This window comes from Moschus berezovskii, chromosome 23 (assembly GCF_049115385.1).
Source record: "Moschus berezovskii isolate FMDL1 chromosome 23, NW_MosBer_1.0, whole genome shotgun sequence".
NCBI classification, from domain to species: domain Eukaryota; kingdom Metazoa; phylum Chordata; class Mammalia; order Artiodactyla; family Moschidae; genus Moschus; species Moschus berezovskii.
Genome location: NC_142482.1, coordinates 22,778,647 through 22,795,477, shown reverse-complemented (window position 1 = coordinate 22,795,477; position 16,831 = coordinate 22,778,647). Strand labels below are relative to the sequence as shown.

Genomic DNA, 16,831 nt, shown 5'->3' with positions numbered 1-16,831 from the left:
TCGAGGAGGGCAGATGGTGACGTGCCGTGATGTCTGCGCTGGGGTGCAAAGTAAAAGGGACAAGGCTCTGAGCACAGATCACCTCGCGCCAGACCAGGCCCCACAGACACATGAGGGGCCACGTCGCAGACACCGAGACTCCTCGACAAGCCCTGAGTGAAGGCTGGAAGGAGTCGGCCTGGTGTCAGGTGCAGACAGGGGCTGGGTTTGCATCCTGTCCTCTGCCGCTTGTCTGTGTGAACTTGGGCAAATTAAGACCCCTATTCTATAGATTCCTAGAACGTAAAACAAGCGCTCCAACTCTACTGGACAGAGCTTCTGAGGAGACTGGGTCTCCCTCATCTGTCTCCCTGGTAGTGAACTAGCCCGGCTCGTGGCACAGAGTTTATCAAATGGGACAATAGCATCGTAGAGTTACTGTGAGGATTCAGTGTGTGATGGGGGTTAAATTCGTATTGCTGTGCTTATTACACGGTAGGTTCTTGGTAAACAAAGTAAAGAGATAAGAGCCCTTTCCTTCTCTGTGCTAGTGGTCACGGAGCCCAGAGAGTCTCAGTCTGATGGTTGTCAGTGCAACAACTGAATTCATAATAGGTGCTCAATAAATGCTGGATGACTGAAGGCTCGGAGTGAGATGTATGTGGTGGCAACCCTGTTTGGGACTGCTCAGTAGAAGCCAAGGGCCCTCATTGAATGAGTCAGTGTTTCAGAGGGGAGAGATGAACTTATGAATTTTTCATACAGTCATATTGAGGAGCGGATAGATGGGCCCCGGGGTGAGCAGCTGGGGTTCGTTCCCTGTGGACAGAAACTCCACAACAGCAGGAGCGAGAGAAGAGGCCAGGTCCTGCCCAGGTAAAGGATAGGAGACCATGTATTTCTCATTCTCGAAATCAAGGAGACCTTCCTGACCGTAAAGCTTGTTGGAGGTCAAAAGGGGAGTGATGTCAGCTACCCATAGGCCTCTTCATTGGGATCCATCTTGACTAAGAGATGATCACACACACATGGGAAGTTCCTGAGATTTACCAAACAGGGACTCAGAACCAGGCAAATCAAAATGATCGGCCAAAGGAAACCCAGAAGAAACGCCCCATAGAAGTGATTCAGACTACCACAAAGTCACAACACTGTCCGAGCCTGCCCACCTGTCTATCCACATAGACTCTTTTCCTCCTAATAAACGCTTTACTTGTTTCGCTACTTTCTGTCTCCGTGTGGAAATTCCTTTCTGCACAGCTGATGGGCCAAGGCCTTGTCACTGGCCACTGGTCGAGCAGCTAGGATACAGCCTCTCACTGCCGCTACCCAAACCCCATCTCTGGCTGGGAACCAAAACCCTACTTCAAGCCGCTGCAGGCCAAGTCCAGCTGAGATCAGTGTGATCAACTGAGCACCTGTTATGTGCTAGGAACTATTTAGGAGCTGGAAGTGTAACCACAAACAAGGCAAGGTTCTTGTATAAAACTTGTATTTTAGTGGGGAAAACAGAAGGATACTGCTGTGAGGGAAAATAAAGGAGGGTCGGGGGCAAAGAGTAACAAGGCACTGTGTTAGGTATAATGGCCAGGAAATCCCCCTGCAGACGGGGCAGAGACCTGAGGGCCCCAGGGCCAAGTGTTCTAAGCTGGGGACTTCCCTGGTGGTCCAGTGACTAAGACTCCGTACTCCCAATGTAGGGGCCCTAGGTTCAATCCCTGGTCAGGGTACTAGATCCCACATGCTGCAACTGAGACCCGGGTAGTCAAACATAATTTTTTTTTCTTTTTAAAGTATTCTAGGCTGAGGGAACAGCAGTATAAAGGCCCTGAGACAGGAGCCTGCGGGTCAATAAGGAGGCCAGTATGGCTGGAGTGAAGGTTGTGAGGGGGAGAGAAAGATGAGCTGAAGTCAGAGAGGTCACAGGCCTTTTGGTCCACAGCCCAGGGCCCATCTAGTCCTCTTGGCACAGAGGGAGATGGAACCCAGGGCAGGGTCTCAAAGAGAGGAGTGACACAGCCTGACTCTGGTGTCAAGTGGATCCCCTGCCTGCCGTGAAGATTCTAGTAGCTAGACCGGGAGGCCTCCCCTCATTTAGAAACGCAGGAGGGGCTGGAAGGAGGAGTACAGAGACGTGAGAGGCAGCCCTGGGGTGGGGGTGGGGGCCCAGCTGGGATCCGAGGGGCTAGGAAAGGCTGCTGAGCCAGGGGCAGGAGCGCCCTGGGCTTCCCTTTGCCCGGATGACTAAGCTAGTGCTGCTCCCACGTGGGGAGAGGCAGAAAGGAAGGGCGGGGTGGGGCTCTGGTTGGGATGGTGGGGCGGCCCCAGGAGGAATGGGGGCTGGAGGTGTGGAGAGCTCCGTGGCCAGCTTGTGCCCCTGCCTTCAGCCCCAGCGAACAGGGCTGCTCCCAGACCTTCTCGGGCCGGTCCACCTTGCACTTGGGCATCTGACCTCGCTCCTGGAGTGTCTTACTGAAGGAAGAGGCGGGTGACCTTGAGTCCTTTACTCCCCTTCTCTAAACATTTCAGTGAAAGAAGGGGTTTAATCTAGATGATCTCCAACCACGCCCCTTCTAGCATTTCTAGTAATGGATGGAATCAGACACTGCATCTCCCTGAACTCTACTGCCACGGTGGTTTCAGGTTCCCGCCACGCCCTCTGTCTTTCCCTGTCTCCCCAGGACTCCCATGCACTGTGGTGCAGGGTCTTCACTTCCTGAGGGCACCCAGCCAAGGAAGTAAGCAGAGGCGCAAATCCAGTCCACTCTGTTCCACGAGCCATGTACCCTGGCTCACTCAGGACGGCATTTACCCAAAGGCCTTTTTCTAGCTTGTTCTAAGATGCAGTGTGGACAGCCCCCATGCACAGTCCTTCTTCTGCTCCTTTGTGTTCTTTTCCTCTTATCATCCCCAGCCTCGTACAGGGCGGATCCAAGGGCAGCGTTTACACGACGGGGGTTGGGGGTGGGTAGGAGACAGGCAGCAGCTGCCTCATCTGTGAGCCCTGCCTCCTAAGCCCCATGGTGCTTTTCCTCTCCTTATCAATGCTGAGGGTTGCCTCTCGAAATTGCTCTGCCGTCATTAACACCACGGATTAGGTCAGATGAGCGAGTGTTTGCAGTCTTGATGGCAAAGGCAAAACGCTGATGCTGATTATTCCACATCTTCTGGGCATGGCCCATTCCGTGCTCACAGTCTGTAATCAGAGGGACAAGGGTTGGTTACGTGGTGGGGTGGGCAAGGCGGTGGCTGGCTCTAATGTGGCTGCCAGGCCCAGACAGCAAGACTGCAACCCCTTCTGGCCTGCTGGCTGGCTTCCCTGAACATCACAGGTGACCTCAGTTACTTGCCACCACTATCATAGCCCTCAAAGGAGAAATGACCTCTCCAGTGGCAACGCCCAAAGGCTGCTTTTGAACCATCAGCAATTCATTTGTGCAAGGACTGTGAGCATTTTGCCCCAGGCCTGATCAGTGAGTTTTGTATTCCAGGGTCACTGGTTAACCATGGAGCTAAGGGGTGTCTTTCAGACTCCCCCTCCTCCAATGTCCCCTCCTGTTTAAAAGCCTCAGTGCCCAGAGGAGGCCAAGGCCCATGGCCTTGCATCATGGCCCCTCACCTGGCCTCCCATTCTATCTCTGCCACCTTCATCCTGTGCTCCAGGGTCTCCAAACACAGCTCTCTGGCCCTTCATCTTGCTGGTCCCCTGCAGAAGCACCTGCTCAGCCTTGTCCTCCAGGCAGAAGCTCATCTTTTGTAGCAGCTGCCGTCCTTTCTGTGCCCTCACCTTTACCATTTCAGCGCGCTCCAGCCCCACCTCCTGCTGTTGGCACCTGGGCTTCTCTGCCTGCAGCTTTCTCTGACTTCTAGAACCTGCACTGCCACTCTCTGCTGGACAGGTTAGACATGCCAGGAGATGGGCACTCTTCAGAGGCAGCACTCAGCCACTGAGCCTGTGACATGAAAGTTGGTGTGTCCTCACGCCCACCCCTGCTCCCTCACCCCTCTAGTGGGCTGAGTCTGAGGTGTGTGCTGCATGGTCTCCCAGAGCACCTCGGTGGGAATGAGCCTAGTTGCCCTCAGGGATAACTGGTTTGAGAAACCACCCCTATTGGCTGCCTGCCCCACCTCACCTCCACACTCCCCACATGGCATTTCCTTCATCTCCCGAATAAACTACTCACATTTAAAGCTTTCTCTCAGGGTCTGCTTCTAAGGGAAGCAGACAGACATCATCTTCAATGTCCACCTCAGTATCACCTCCTTTTTACAGTTTCTTCTGAGCCTCCTTTGCACCCACTCCTGGGGAAAAACTATTGGTCACTCTTCTCTGTGGCCCTGGCCCTTTATGTCTACCTCATCAGCACCGCTGTTGCTGCACCGTGATTTATTTTCTGCATGTCTCGGGGTCCCCACGGGCCTGGGAACTCTTTGGGGACAGATACTATGTCCTTTTCATCACCTTTTTAATCCTCTGAGCCTGAGAAAGAGCCTGGCACAAAGAAGTTGCCCAATATAATTTTTTTCCCTGAAGAGCCACGATGGAAATGCAATAACTAAGAGAGAGCAAAAGAAAAATAAACACCATATATTAATGCATATGTGTGGAATCTAGAAAAATGGTACAGATGAAACTATTTGCAAGGCAGGAATAGAGACATAGATGCAGAGAACATTCACGTGGACACAGTGGGGGAAGGGAGGGTGGGATGAACTGTGAGATTGGGATTGACATACATACAGTACCGTGGATAAAACAGATAGCTGGTGGGAAGCTGCTGTATAGCACAGAGAGCTCGGCTCAGCGCTCTGTGATGACCTACAGGGATGGGATAAGGGTGATGGGGTGGGAGGGAGGCCCAAGGAGGGGATGGATAGACACATAAAAATGATTCATTTCGATGTACAGCAGAAACCAGGGCTTCCTGGGTGGCTCAGTGGTAAAGAATCTGCCTACGATGCATAAGATGCAGGAGACACGGGTTCGATCCCTGAGTCAGGAAGATCCCCTGGAGGAGGCCATGACAACCCAGTCCAGTATTCTTGCCTGGAGAATCCCATGAACAGCGAAGCCTGGTGGGCTCCATTCCATAGGGTCGCAAAGAGTCAGACACGACTGAGCACGCACACAAGTGCAGCAGAAACTAACACAACGTTGTAAAGCAATTATATTCCAATTTTTAAAAAGTATTTTAAAAAGAAATGTCAGTGAATAAAACAGAAAAAAAGAGGGAATGGAGAGAAACACAAATTCCAGAGTCTTTCTAGAAAGAGACACAGGGGCTGCTATGCCCGATGCTGTAACATTACAAGGTTTCGTGATAGAACTCCAGTCCCACTATCCACCTGCTCAACAAGCTGCAATGACTCCCACTGTTGTCCTGCTCCACTGGACCTAATTTCATGGATGTCTGTCTTTTTAAAATATTTATTTATTCATTTGGCTGCACTGGGTCTTAATTGCAGCATGCGAACTCTTTAGTTGTCGCATGTGGGATCTAGCTCCCTGACCAAGGATTGAACCCCGGATCCCCTACACTGGGAGCATGGAATCTTAGCTGCTAAACCACCAGGGAATTCCTATGGATGGCTTTTAAGACCCTTCAGCACCTGGCTCCATCCTAAGAGGCAATCAACACTTCTGTTCAGAGTCAGGCTTTGGTCTCAACCGCCTGGGTTCAAATTCTCGCTCTGCCAGTTCCCAGCTGGGTGATTGTGGGAAAGTTACTTAGCTCCCCTGAAATAATAATACCTCACACCTATACTTATTTTGAGAATTTATAATCATGCACAGTCCTTGTAAATATATTAAAACCATTGAACTGTATACTTTAAAATGGTGGAATTTTTATAGTACACAAATAGTATTAAAAAAAATTAATCATGGTGTCTGGCCCAGAATAGGCTCTTTGAAAACAAAATGGTGGTTATCATTGTGACCAATGAAGTTTTCCAAGGGAACCTAGCACCTGGTCAGACACAGAGTGGGTGTTCTGTAAATACTGGTAGAACCAATGGGTAACATATTTCACAAGTATGTTTGGAGCATGTCTAGGACAGCTATGTGGGGGAAAGCGGGGAGTGGAGGACACAGAGATTCCAAGCCCAGTTTTGCATCCTTTGGGAAAGGAGGCCCAACTTATTTTTGGTGGAGACGGGGTCTTAAGCCCAAACCAGAGAAAGGAACCTTTCGACCCCGCAGGTCCCCACCACCCTGGACCTCCCTTCTTTGTTCTTGCTGTCGGGTCCCAGGTCGCAGAGCCTAGTCCAGCTGATCCTGAGCCATGGGTAAACGGAAAACACTTAACCCAGGCTGACGAATGTTTTCTTATATTTATCTTTGACTCTGGCTGTATCCGACGTTCTGGGAATTGACTTCAAACAGAATCTCGAGCGCCGGTTAAGGCCCAGCTGCCAAAGCCAGGCCCCGAGGGCGCGGCTTTCCCAGGGCCCGTCTCAGGCTCTCATCCCCCCAGGACCCTTCCCCGGCAGAGAGGCGCGTCCCGCTCCAATTGCCGGGGCGATGGGGAAGAGGAGGTTCTAGCTCAGTAAAGCTGAGATTCAGGCTGAGGAGGGGCGCGGGAGATTTCTTAGGGAAGAGTCTCTCTGAGAACCCCTGGAGAGACGCTACAGCGCTGCAAACCCAGGCTCACCCAGGAGGGCTAGACCCGGGCAGAGTGGAGCCGCAACGGGCCAGGCTGGAAGGGGGGCCTCGACTCTCTCCTCGCTCCCCTGACTGCGATCAGAGCCCGGCACACAGCAGGCGCCTACTTGGTGCAGGTTGCAGAGAAGCCTGGAGAGCTCGGGCCGCCCTCTGCCTGGTTGGAGGCAGCTTCTAGACCCGGGGGCTGGCTAAGACGTGTGGTCACGACGGGCCAGGGATGAAGAGGGCTCTGTCGCGTGGCTTAGGTGGCCGACGCCGCGTGGCCAGGCCCGGTGGGGGCAGAGGCGGATGGGGGAGCGCCCATGTACCCACGCTGCCTAGGCCTAAGGACCCTCACTGAGGCGGCTCCTCCGGGCACTGGGGTCGGCCCCACACGCTTCCCCAGGAGATGTAAAATCTGTTTCTGGACTGAGACCCGCCCCCTCCCCCGCGTTGGGGCGCACCCTAAGCAGAGACCCCCCAAACCTCTGGGGGAGATGCTGTCTCTGTGCACAGATCCCTCCCCACCCCCGCTCCGCAGAGACCCTTCCCAAACAGATGCTCCTAGGTTCAGACACCCTTCTGGCTCCCGGGGCATCGAGACCCTCCGGGAGGTGGGGAGTGCAGCGCGGGCGCAGACGAAGACGCGCACGGCCGAGACCATCTCTAGCCATCACCCCTCAGGCTCCCAGCATCTGGAACCGCGTCCCCACGCCCGCCACACGCACACACACACAGATTCACACGCTCGCACACACACTCGCGCGCAGACCCCGCCCGCGGCCCCGCCCCAGCCCCTGCGGGCGCCCCCTCCGGCGCTCACGGACCCAGAGAGCAGCCCTCCCCGGGTGGCGGGAGGCGGCGGCTTCGGGCAGATTTGATTTTCCCGCAGCCCGGGCGCCCCGGAGCCAGAGCCCGAGCCCGAGCCGAGGAGGTGGCGCTCGGAGCCGCGTCCCCAGCCCCGCCGCCGCCCACGCGGAGACCCAGCGAGTGGCGCCGCAGCACCGGCGCTCCGGGTTCGCTCCGCGCCGCCAGAGTCCCGCCGCCCCCGCAGCCCGAGCTCCACTCGACCCCCCACACCCCCTCTCCCGCTCCCGCACCCCTGCTGCCCCCACCCCGAGCTCCCCGCCCCTTTCCCGTGCTCGCTCCACCACTCCGCGCGTCCCTGCCGGCGCCCTCGCCTCGCGCCCCTCCGCCTCTCCCCGCTGCGCCCCAGCTCCCTGAGCGCTCTGCCCCCCAACACTGGGTCCCCAGCCCCCTCGTGGCGTCACCCGCACCCCCTCCGCTCTCCTCCGTCCCCGCTCCCCCGCCCGCTTCCCTCTCTCACTTCCCACGCCCCCTCTTCGCTCTCCTCTCGCCTCCCTTTGCCGCCCAGCCCCGGCTCGGGAGTTGGGGGGAGAGCCCAGGGTTTCCGTTGCTCCGGAGGAGGCGTGAATCGCGCAGGGATTGACTAATTTGGGGTAGGGGGCGCGGTGGGCTATGGAACAGCCCGAGGACATGGCGTCGCTGAGCGAGTTCGACTCCTTGGCGGGCAGCATCCCGGCCACCAAGGTGGAGATCACCGTGTCCTGCAGGTGAGCCGCCCGCTGTCCGGGTCCCCCCGCCCCGCCCCTGGAGCCGGAGCCCCGTCTCCCTCCGTGCGCCCCCTTCCAGAGCGTGCTCGAATCCAGGACGCCCCTCTGCCTGTCGGGCGAAAGCCCCTGCCCAGCCACGGGTGGCCAAGGCGGAATGGGAAGCCAGGCTCAGGGTCTTATCCGGGAAAGTTTGCACATCGGGCTGATGTTGCGAGAAGATAAGAAGACGCGGGGGTAGGGATCCGGGAGCCCGAGCGGGGAGAGGGAGGTAGTGAACGAACACAGCAGGGTCTTCACGCCGTCTATTTCTGACCGCCCCCTCCCCAAATGGAGAAGAGAGGGATTTGCCTCATCCCTCCCAGGCGTGCCCAGCCTCTGCCTTCTGCCCCCTCCTTCCCTGTCTTCTCCCCGCTCCTTCGCCCCAACTCCCCCACCCTATCCTCCCTCCCTCCCCCCACCTTCTAGACCCCAGGATCCTAAAGCCTTTCTTCACCTCCAACAGCAGAACCGACTCTTGGGAAAGGATCAGATTGGCTCACTCATGCTGAGCTGTGGATGACTGATAACAACTCGAAGTGACACCATTAAAAAAAACAATAACTGGGGTACAAAATCTGAAGCCAAAGGACTAGGACATTGAGTGTGGAAGTTCAGAGTCCAGCAGGGGAGGGAGAAGAGAGTTTCTGTGGGCTCCCACCCGTAAATCCTCAGCCAGGTCACACAGGCTTTGGGAGTCACGGGGGGCCATCAGAGCTGGGTCTCCCCCAGGTTCCTCCATCTGAGAGGAAGGCTGCCCCAATCAGTGAGGGGCACAGGTGGGCTGGTGGGGGGATGTCTCCCCTAGTGCAGTCACCCTGCGGCTGGCCTAGGGTCACTGCCTTGAGGGGACTGTGAGGAGCACTGTGGTCGGTGCAGACCCCACCCCTGCAGGAGATGCCATTCCCCTGCCCAGAGTGACCAACAGCATCTCTGGGGTCCCGGGCGCGCACCTGTCCCAAATCGCCTGCCCTATCCTCTTCTAGGCCTCTCTTTGGTCAGACGTTTCACCTACCTTCGTGGCAACCCCCCACAACCTGGGGTGTGAAAGAGGAAGGATTCGGGGAGCGGGAGTGGGGGTTAGGGGAGTAGGGGTTAGGGGAGTAGCAGTGAGAGCTGATGCTGTGGAACACTGCTGTCCCCTCGTGTTAAGGCCCTTCTGGGGGCTCCTGTGATAACTCCCACGTTTCTGCCTCATGGTCCCACAAACAGTTTTGTCAGGATCATCTCCCAAGGCTATTTGCATTTTGTTATTACTCCACTGGGAGATTCCTGATGGCCCCTTAGCTCATTAGCTCAGGTCTCACTTCCTCAGCCATCCGCAGCTGCCCTAGCCCACCCTTCCCTCCCCTGCGGGCCTACTGCCTGACGCTCCTTCCCAGCCCAGCCTTCAATCATGCCCCTGTCAGAGCTGTCTCGGGGTCCTTTTCACCCCAGAGCCTCTGAGCGGCACCTTCTCCATCAGATCTCACCCGGTCTTCATCTCTACCAGTTTATGTCCCCACCCCCCATCCTGAAAAGCCAGGCCTCATGCTCCCCACTTCCGACCATCCTTCTCACCCATGGGACACCCAATCCAAATCACTGCCTCAGGTGTCCACTGAGTCCTGAGCACTTAGCTTGGGCCGGGGTCTCTCATATACTGAGGCCAAAACCTCTGAAGACATCTCAGTTGTATAGACTTCATTCCTCTTCCCCTAGAGTAGCTGTTTTTTTCTTTCTCTCTCTCTCTTTTTTCTTTTTGGAAGTGGGAGTCCCCACTCTGACTCAGATTCATGAACCCTCTACTTCCAGGGCAGGGAGAGGAGGCCGAGGGCACAGGGCACCGTGGCTTTGGATCAGACACCTTAAGATGGAATCTGCTCCACCACCTGGGGCAAACTTTTAGCCTCAATCTCTCCCGTTTGTCAAGTGCAAACCACCTACAGCCCTAGGAGATTGCGTATTCATTGAGAAACCTTACTTGCCAAGGTAGCTCACGTGCTTGGAAGCGTGGCTGGCACGTAGCAGATCTTCAGTAAATCCTGTTGGAGGAATTAACTTACAGGAGTAGAGGATCATGAAGCATCCAGCATGCTGCTTCCCACTTGCTTCACATACAGTAGGTGCTCAATAAATAGCTACAGTGATTACTGTAAGGCAGTAGCACTTGGCCCCTCCTGTTTACTCTCTGAAAGTCGAGGTGTCCAAAGACTCAGACCTTTGGCCTAGGTGGTGCCCAGGGATGCGGTTGAGTTCCTGGGGGATGTGGTTCTGGGATCAACCCCAGTGCTTATTCCTTTTCATGGGATATCAGGCTGGGGAGGGCATGACCCAGGCCCTGCTCTCCCACCCTCCCTGAAGCCAGAGGGTGGGGAAAATGGGGTTCTGGTAGGAAGGGGTGAAGGGAGGAGTCACCTGGAACAGAGAAGAGGCAAGAGCACAGTGTGGGTGGGCTTGAAATCGTCAATCCATCTCTGCCTCAACCAAGTCCAACTATCCAGTTTCTAGAACAGATTGAGAGAGGGAGAGAGAAGAAAGGAAAAGGAGGAGGAGGGGGAGGAGGGAGAGCTGCACTGAATGGCTTTCTCCAGCATATTCTATACTCCATGGCCACCAATTACTGGAAGTCCCGGCCTCTTCCGTTGCATTCCATGATTAGCATTGACTGAGCCCTGGGGGAGGAGGTTATGGGATGCCCCTGCCCTGAGCATCTAGGTGACAGGGAATAGTGGGCAGGGGCAGGGAACAGTAGGGCAGGCAAAGGTGTTGATGGACTGAGTTCCAGAGGGCTTCAGAGCAGGCATCTCAGGAGGGGCCCAGTGTTTCAAAGGAGCTGGAAACTGTCCTGGGAGCTAGCTCCCTTCCCTCTCTGCTTCTTAGGAAGGCCCCTGCCACCCCTGCAGCCCTCGGAGGTCTCTGCTGTTGCCTGAGGGAGGAACTGACCCCGCACCATGCCTATCCTAGGATACTGCTAGTTGAGCCAAGCTGCTTGGCATGGGGACACATGTGAGCCCCAGCACAGGACCACAGTGGATGCCCACCCAAGCCTCTGCTGAAGGCAGATGACACTGTGGGGTGGACGTGTTTCAGCCCCTGGTTCTTCGTGTTGGTATTTCCTGGGCTAATCTGTAGTCTGTGTATGTGTGTTTTTGTTAGTCACTCAGTCATGTCCAGCTCTTTGTGACCCCATGGGCTGTAGCCCATCAGACTCCTCCGTCGTGGAATTCTCCAGGCAAGAATACTGGAGTGGGTTGCCATTCTCTTCTCCAGGGGATCTCTCCTACCCAGGGATTGAACCCAGTTCTCCTGTGTTGCAGGCAGGTTCTTTGCTGTCTACTCCCAAATAACTGTTTTTACCGATTTTGGTAATGTTGTTCAGTTGTTCATTTGCGTCCGACTGTTTGTGACCCCATAGATTGCAGCACGGTGCCAGGCTTCCCTGTCTTTCACCATCTCTCAGAGCTTGCTCAAACTCATGTCCATTGAGTCGGTGATGCCATCAAACTGTTTCATCCTCCATCGCTCCCTTCTCCTCCTTTGGTAAACTCAGGGTCAAAGATTTTAAAGTCTCTCTCTGGTTGTCTGGCTCAGTGTTTAAGACCACGAGTCTGTGGGGTCTGTCTGCCTGGGTTCAATCCCTGTGATCCTGGGTAAAGTACTTAACTTGGGCCATGGTTTCCTCATCTGTAAAGGAAGTGTAATCATCCTTATTATAGTAGACGGATTAAATGGATTAATCCAGGAATAGTAATTTATGTGCCTATTATTTGACACCTGAAAATAAATAAAAATCTGTCTCTATAGCTGGTTTGCATGGGTCTTGGAGATCTGATCCATCTAGGAAGTTCTATTTACCCCACTCCCAGCTTTATTGACATATATTTGACATACGGTGTGCATTTAGAGACTCTGAGGAGTTGTTTTGGGAATAATGGTTTGTGAAACCAGATTCCAGCAGACATCGTAGAAAGTGTGAGCCACGAGCTTCTCCCTCCTCTGACGGTCTGTTTCAGACCTTTCCTGATTTTAGTAGTCTCCCTACAGACCCAATCAAAACTTACCTGTCAAAAAAAAAACATAAAAAACTCATCTGTCCAGTGTCCTGTTCCCAAAGCCCCCACCATTTCTCTGTGCCTCATCTGATGCAGGGATCCAGACCAGCGTGTTGGTTAGAAAGGGCAATTTGCATTTTTTATGTAACAGAAACCTGTGCACTTCCCAGGGGTCTTGCTGGCAGAAGCAATGCACAGTTCTACATGGCGGGGTTCCTGAGACCCGCAGGGGAGGCAAAGAAGGGACAGCCCAGAGGCGGGTGGTGGCTTAGCCCTGCTGGGGTCTCTCAAGCGGCTGCCCACGCCCCTGCAGCAGACGTGGGGCTGGTGGCAGCTGTTGCCTCTGCCCCAGAGATGTTGTTTTCTGCTGTCTGTTCAGGTTGGCATTTTGCTGCCCTGGGGCTTGAGAGGCAGCCTAGCTCCAGAGCGGTGCCCTCAGCCTCTCAGAAGGGGTGTGAATGGGCTCAGAACGCTGTCTTCTGACAGGCAGGGTGAGGGTGGTATTGGCGAAGGAGGGGAACTGGGGGCAGTGTGGCAGCTGTTAGAGCCAGTGCTGGGGAAAAGAGACATATCCAGTCACTGAATATGTCGAGATACCATTTAGAGGAGCCAGGGGAATAATAACGGTGGGATTTATTGAGTGCTTACTACATGCTAGGCACTTAACATCTGTATTAGGCTGAACCATGTGCAGTTGCCTATACTCAACTGTTTTTAACCTACCCAAATAGCCATTTGGTCCCAACTCAGATGATTTTTATTAGTTTTCAATTGCTGCGTAACAAATCACCACAGTCCTAGGGCTTAAAACAACGGCCATTTATTATCTTACTGTTTCTGTAGGATCAGCAGCCCAGATACAGCACAGCTGGCTTCTCTGCTCTGGGTCTCCCCAGGCTGAAATCGAGGTATGTGCAGGGGCTATGATCTCATCTGAGGCTTGGGGTCCAAGCCAAGCTCATTTAGGTTGTTGGCAGAGTTTAATTCCTTGCAGCTGTAAGATGAAAGTCCTGTGTACTTTTTGGTTGTCGGATTGGGGCTCTTAGCTCCTATAGGCCACCCTTGGGTCCTAGCCATGTGGGCCTATCACAGCATGGCAGCCTGCTTCTTCAAAGCCAGTGGGATAAATCTCTCCAGAGTCTGCAACTTAATATAAAGGAATAGGAGTATCCTGTCATATTCCCACTCACACTCAAGGGGAAGGGATTGTGCAGGCTTGTACAGCAGGCGTGGGAATCTTGGGGGCCATCTTGAATTTCTACCTACCACAATGAATCTTTTTTAACTTTACAACCATCCTGTGAACTAGATAGTAGTATTTCCCCTTTTCGCTGATTAGAAGATCAGGGCTCAGGTTCAGGAACCAGCCCAAGGCTGTACGGTTAGTGTGTTTTAGAAAAAGAGATCCAAATCCAGTTTCCTCAGACTTCAAAACCTTGGGAGCTTCTTCACATTGAGGATTAGGGTGTCCAATGATGAGGACTGCAGTAGGGCCTGGGTTCCGACCATGGTAGATGCAACCAAGAAGTAGGTACTGTATCTCCAGAGATGAAAGAGGCCTTCTTGCTCAGTGATGCCTTTGATTCTAAGAGGCAAACCCAGAGGAATCCCTAGGGAGCAGAGGCCAGAGAGAGTCAGAATGGCAGCCGACCTTCCACGGCATCCAGACTATAAAGTAGCAGCTTATCTGTCCTTTCCCAGCCCCCTGTTCTCTCTGCTCAGACTTAAGGCCATTGCTGGAGATGACCTACCACTGGGAAGAGAGAGTGGAGAGGAGGTGAGGGGAATAGGTGGAACAAACTTTGGGGCACAGAGGTTCAGTTAGGAATGCTTTGGCTGTAAGTAACAGGAATTCTGATAGTGGATCCACCCCAAAATACATTTATTTTTCTTAAATCACAAGGAATCTGTAGGAAGGTCTTCTCAGTTCTGGTTTGTCTGCTCACTTTGCCTAAGCACCCAACTGCCCTTCTGTCTTGTCATCATCCAAAAGGTGAACCTCGTTGTTACAGAATAGTTGCCTCTGTTCTAGGCATCACAGCAGCATCCAAAGACAGGAAGCAAGACATAGGGCCAAAGACCTCTCTTTGAAAAGTTCTTTTTTAATCTGGAAAGCGCAGTCCTTCTCAAAAATTTCTCAGCAGACTTTCCCTTCTATCTCGGTGGCCAGAGCCAGGTTTCATGTCCACCCCTAGACCAGTAGATTGGTCAGTTTGGGCTGGCATAACAAAATACCCATAGGCTGGGTGGCTTAAACAAGAGAAATTTGTTTCTCATAGTTTTTAAGGATAGAAGTCCAAGATCAGGTTGTCACGTTCTGGTGAGGACTCTCTTCCTGGCTTCAGATGGCCACCTTCTCACTGTTCGCACAAAGAGAAAGTGAGAGCTAGAGCAAGCTCTTCTTATAAGGGCACTAATCCCATCATGAAGGACCCACCCTCATAACCTCACACTAATTGCCTCCTAAGACCTCTTCTCTAAATACCAGCACATTGAGGGGTGGTGTTTCAGTGTATACATTTTTGGGGTTAGACAATCAGTCAACAGCAACAAGGGACAGGAGCCTACCTTCTCTGACTGCAGGGCAGCTGCATCAGATACCTGAACCAGTGTGAATTCTGTTAGGAAGAAAGTGAGGAATATTTGTTGATTGGATAGCCATGGCCTCTGCCACAAGAAGGAGGCTTTCCAAGTGACCCATAGGTTCCCTGAGATCCCTGAGGCTAAAAGGGGCCTAGAGTTTGAGGTCCTCAGATTTTTCTACATTTAGTAGACAGCCAGTGTTAAGTGACTGGGGACTGATTTTCCAAGCATAGCTTGGCTGGACTCTTGACAAAGTCTTTTTCTGCTAGTTTCCTGGTCAAGACAAAAAGACAGAGTGGTTCCAAAACATTTCAAGGGGACAGAAATGCCTCTGTCCCCTAATATCCCCTCTGTTTTCCCACAGTCCTCTCTGCTGGCCTGAAGTTCCCAATAGGAGAAATTTTAAGATTTGATGAATGGGACAGGAGGGGGCACAAGGAAGTGCTGCCTACATTTCTATTGTAAGCTATTGGCTTCACAACTTCACAGGACAGGTATATGACTGCATGAGCTGATGAGGAAACTGAGGTTAAGTGGCTTGTTCAGGGTCACAGAATTACCATGTAGCAGTATGGAGATTCTAGTTTGAATGGATCTGAGGCAGAGCTCAGGCTCTTTTCCTCAGTCATGCAGCTTAGGAGGTACAATTATTACAATAATTAATAATAACAAAAATGCAAATAGCTCCAGGAAGGAGAGCTCTTTAAGCCATGTGAAAATTGCTTTTTAGACCTTGGCGAGGTTGCTTGGCACGGAGACAGTGCACGGGCGTGTGGAACAGGATCTGAAAGGGGAGATGGGTGAGTGCCAGGGGCTGGGTGCCAAGGTCCCTCTCCTCCCCAGCTCTCTCCTTGCCTTTCCTGAGATTACTTCTGCCTGTAAGGACAGGGAGCAGAGCCGGGAGAGATGGAAAGCCCTCCAGTTCTCTTCAGCTGTTCCTTTGCGAGCAGCCCTGATAAAGCTAGGGGACGGGAAATCGGGGAGTGAGGATGTGAGGGGCACTGCTGGCTGGGGTGGGGATTTGGGAAGCCCTGGGTTTTGGTAACAGCAGGCACCCCTGCCTCCCCATAGCACCTCTGAATGGGCTCCAGCTTCAGAGTTCAATCTCAGTGCTCCAGCTAAGCTGGGGGGCGTTGGCACACCTCAGCCCCAGCTACCTTCCCTATAACAGAAGACAGTGTCTGTCTCCCTGCATTGATATGTAGGGTGAATAGGGTGTCATCGGTTAAGTACCCAACAAAGGATTTGGTGCAGATTATATCCGTGACTGGGCTTCCCTGGTATCTCAACTGCCTGCAATGCAGGAGACCCTGGTTCGGTACCTGGATCGGAAAGATCCCCTGGAGAAGGGATAGGCTACCCACTCCAGTATTCTTGGTCTTTCCTGGTGGCTCAGATGGTAAAGAAGATGCCTGCAATGTGGGAGATCTGGGTTTGATCTCTGGGCTGGGAAGGCCCCCTGGAGGAGGGCATGGCCACTCTGGTATTCTTGTCTGGAGAATCCCCATGGACAAAGGAGCCTGGGGGGCTACAGTTCGTGGGGTCTCAAAGAGTCAGGTGTGACTGAGAGACTAAGCATGCACACATATCCATGGTTAATGTGGCCCTCTCGCACCCGCTGCCTATTGGGAGTTGACCAGATGTTTGGTGTTGAATTGTTCCATAGAGAAATAGGGTGCTTGGCAAGCCACTCCAGTACTCTTGCCTAGAAAATCCCATGGATGGAGGCGCCTGGTAGGCTGCAGTCCATGGGGTCGCTAAGGGTCGGACACGACTGAGCGACTTCACTTTTCCACTTTCACACATTGGAGAAGGAAATGGCAACCCACTCCAGTGTTCTTGCCTGGAGAATCCCAGGGACGGGGGAGCCTGGTGGGCTTCCGTCTGTGGGGTCACACAGAGTCGGACACGACTTAAGTGACTTAACAGCAGCAGCAGCAGGCCCCTCAAGCTCTGGGGTCTCTCCAGCCTCTTCAGGATTC

The 16,831-nt window shown here is 53.5% G+C and overlaps 1 protein-coding gene across 2 annotated transcripts in view; it reads left to right on the top strand.

The window, feature by feature from the left end:
• Window positions 1-7,503: 7,503 nt before the first annotated feature.
• CPNE5 (copine 5) overlaps window positions 7,504-16,831 on the top strand; it is a 101,414-nt gene continuing 92,086 nt past the window's right edge. For both annotated transcript variants that reach the window (XM_055406719.2, XM_088831098.1), the window contains exon 1: window positions 7,504-8,196. In XM_055406719.2, coding sequence (XP_055262694.2) covers window positions 8,102-8,196 — 95 coding nt within the window. In that variant the 5' untranslated portion in view covers window positions 7,504-8,101. The remainder of the gene's footprint in view (window positions 8,197-16,831) is intronic.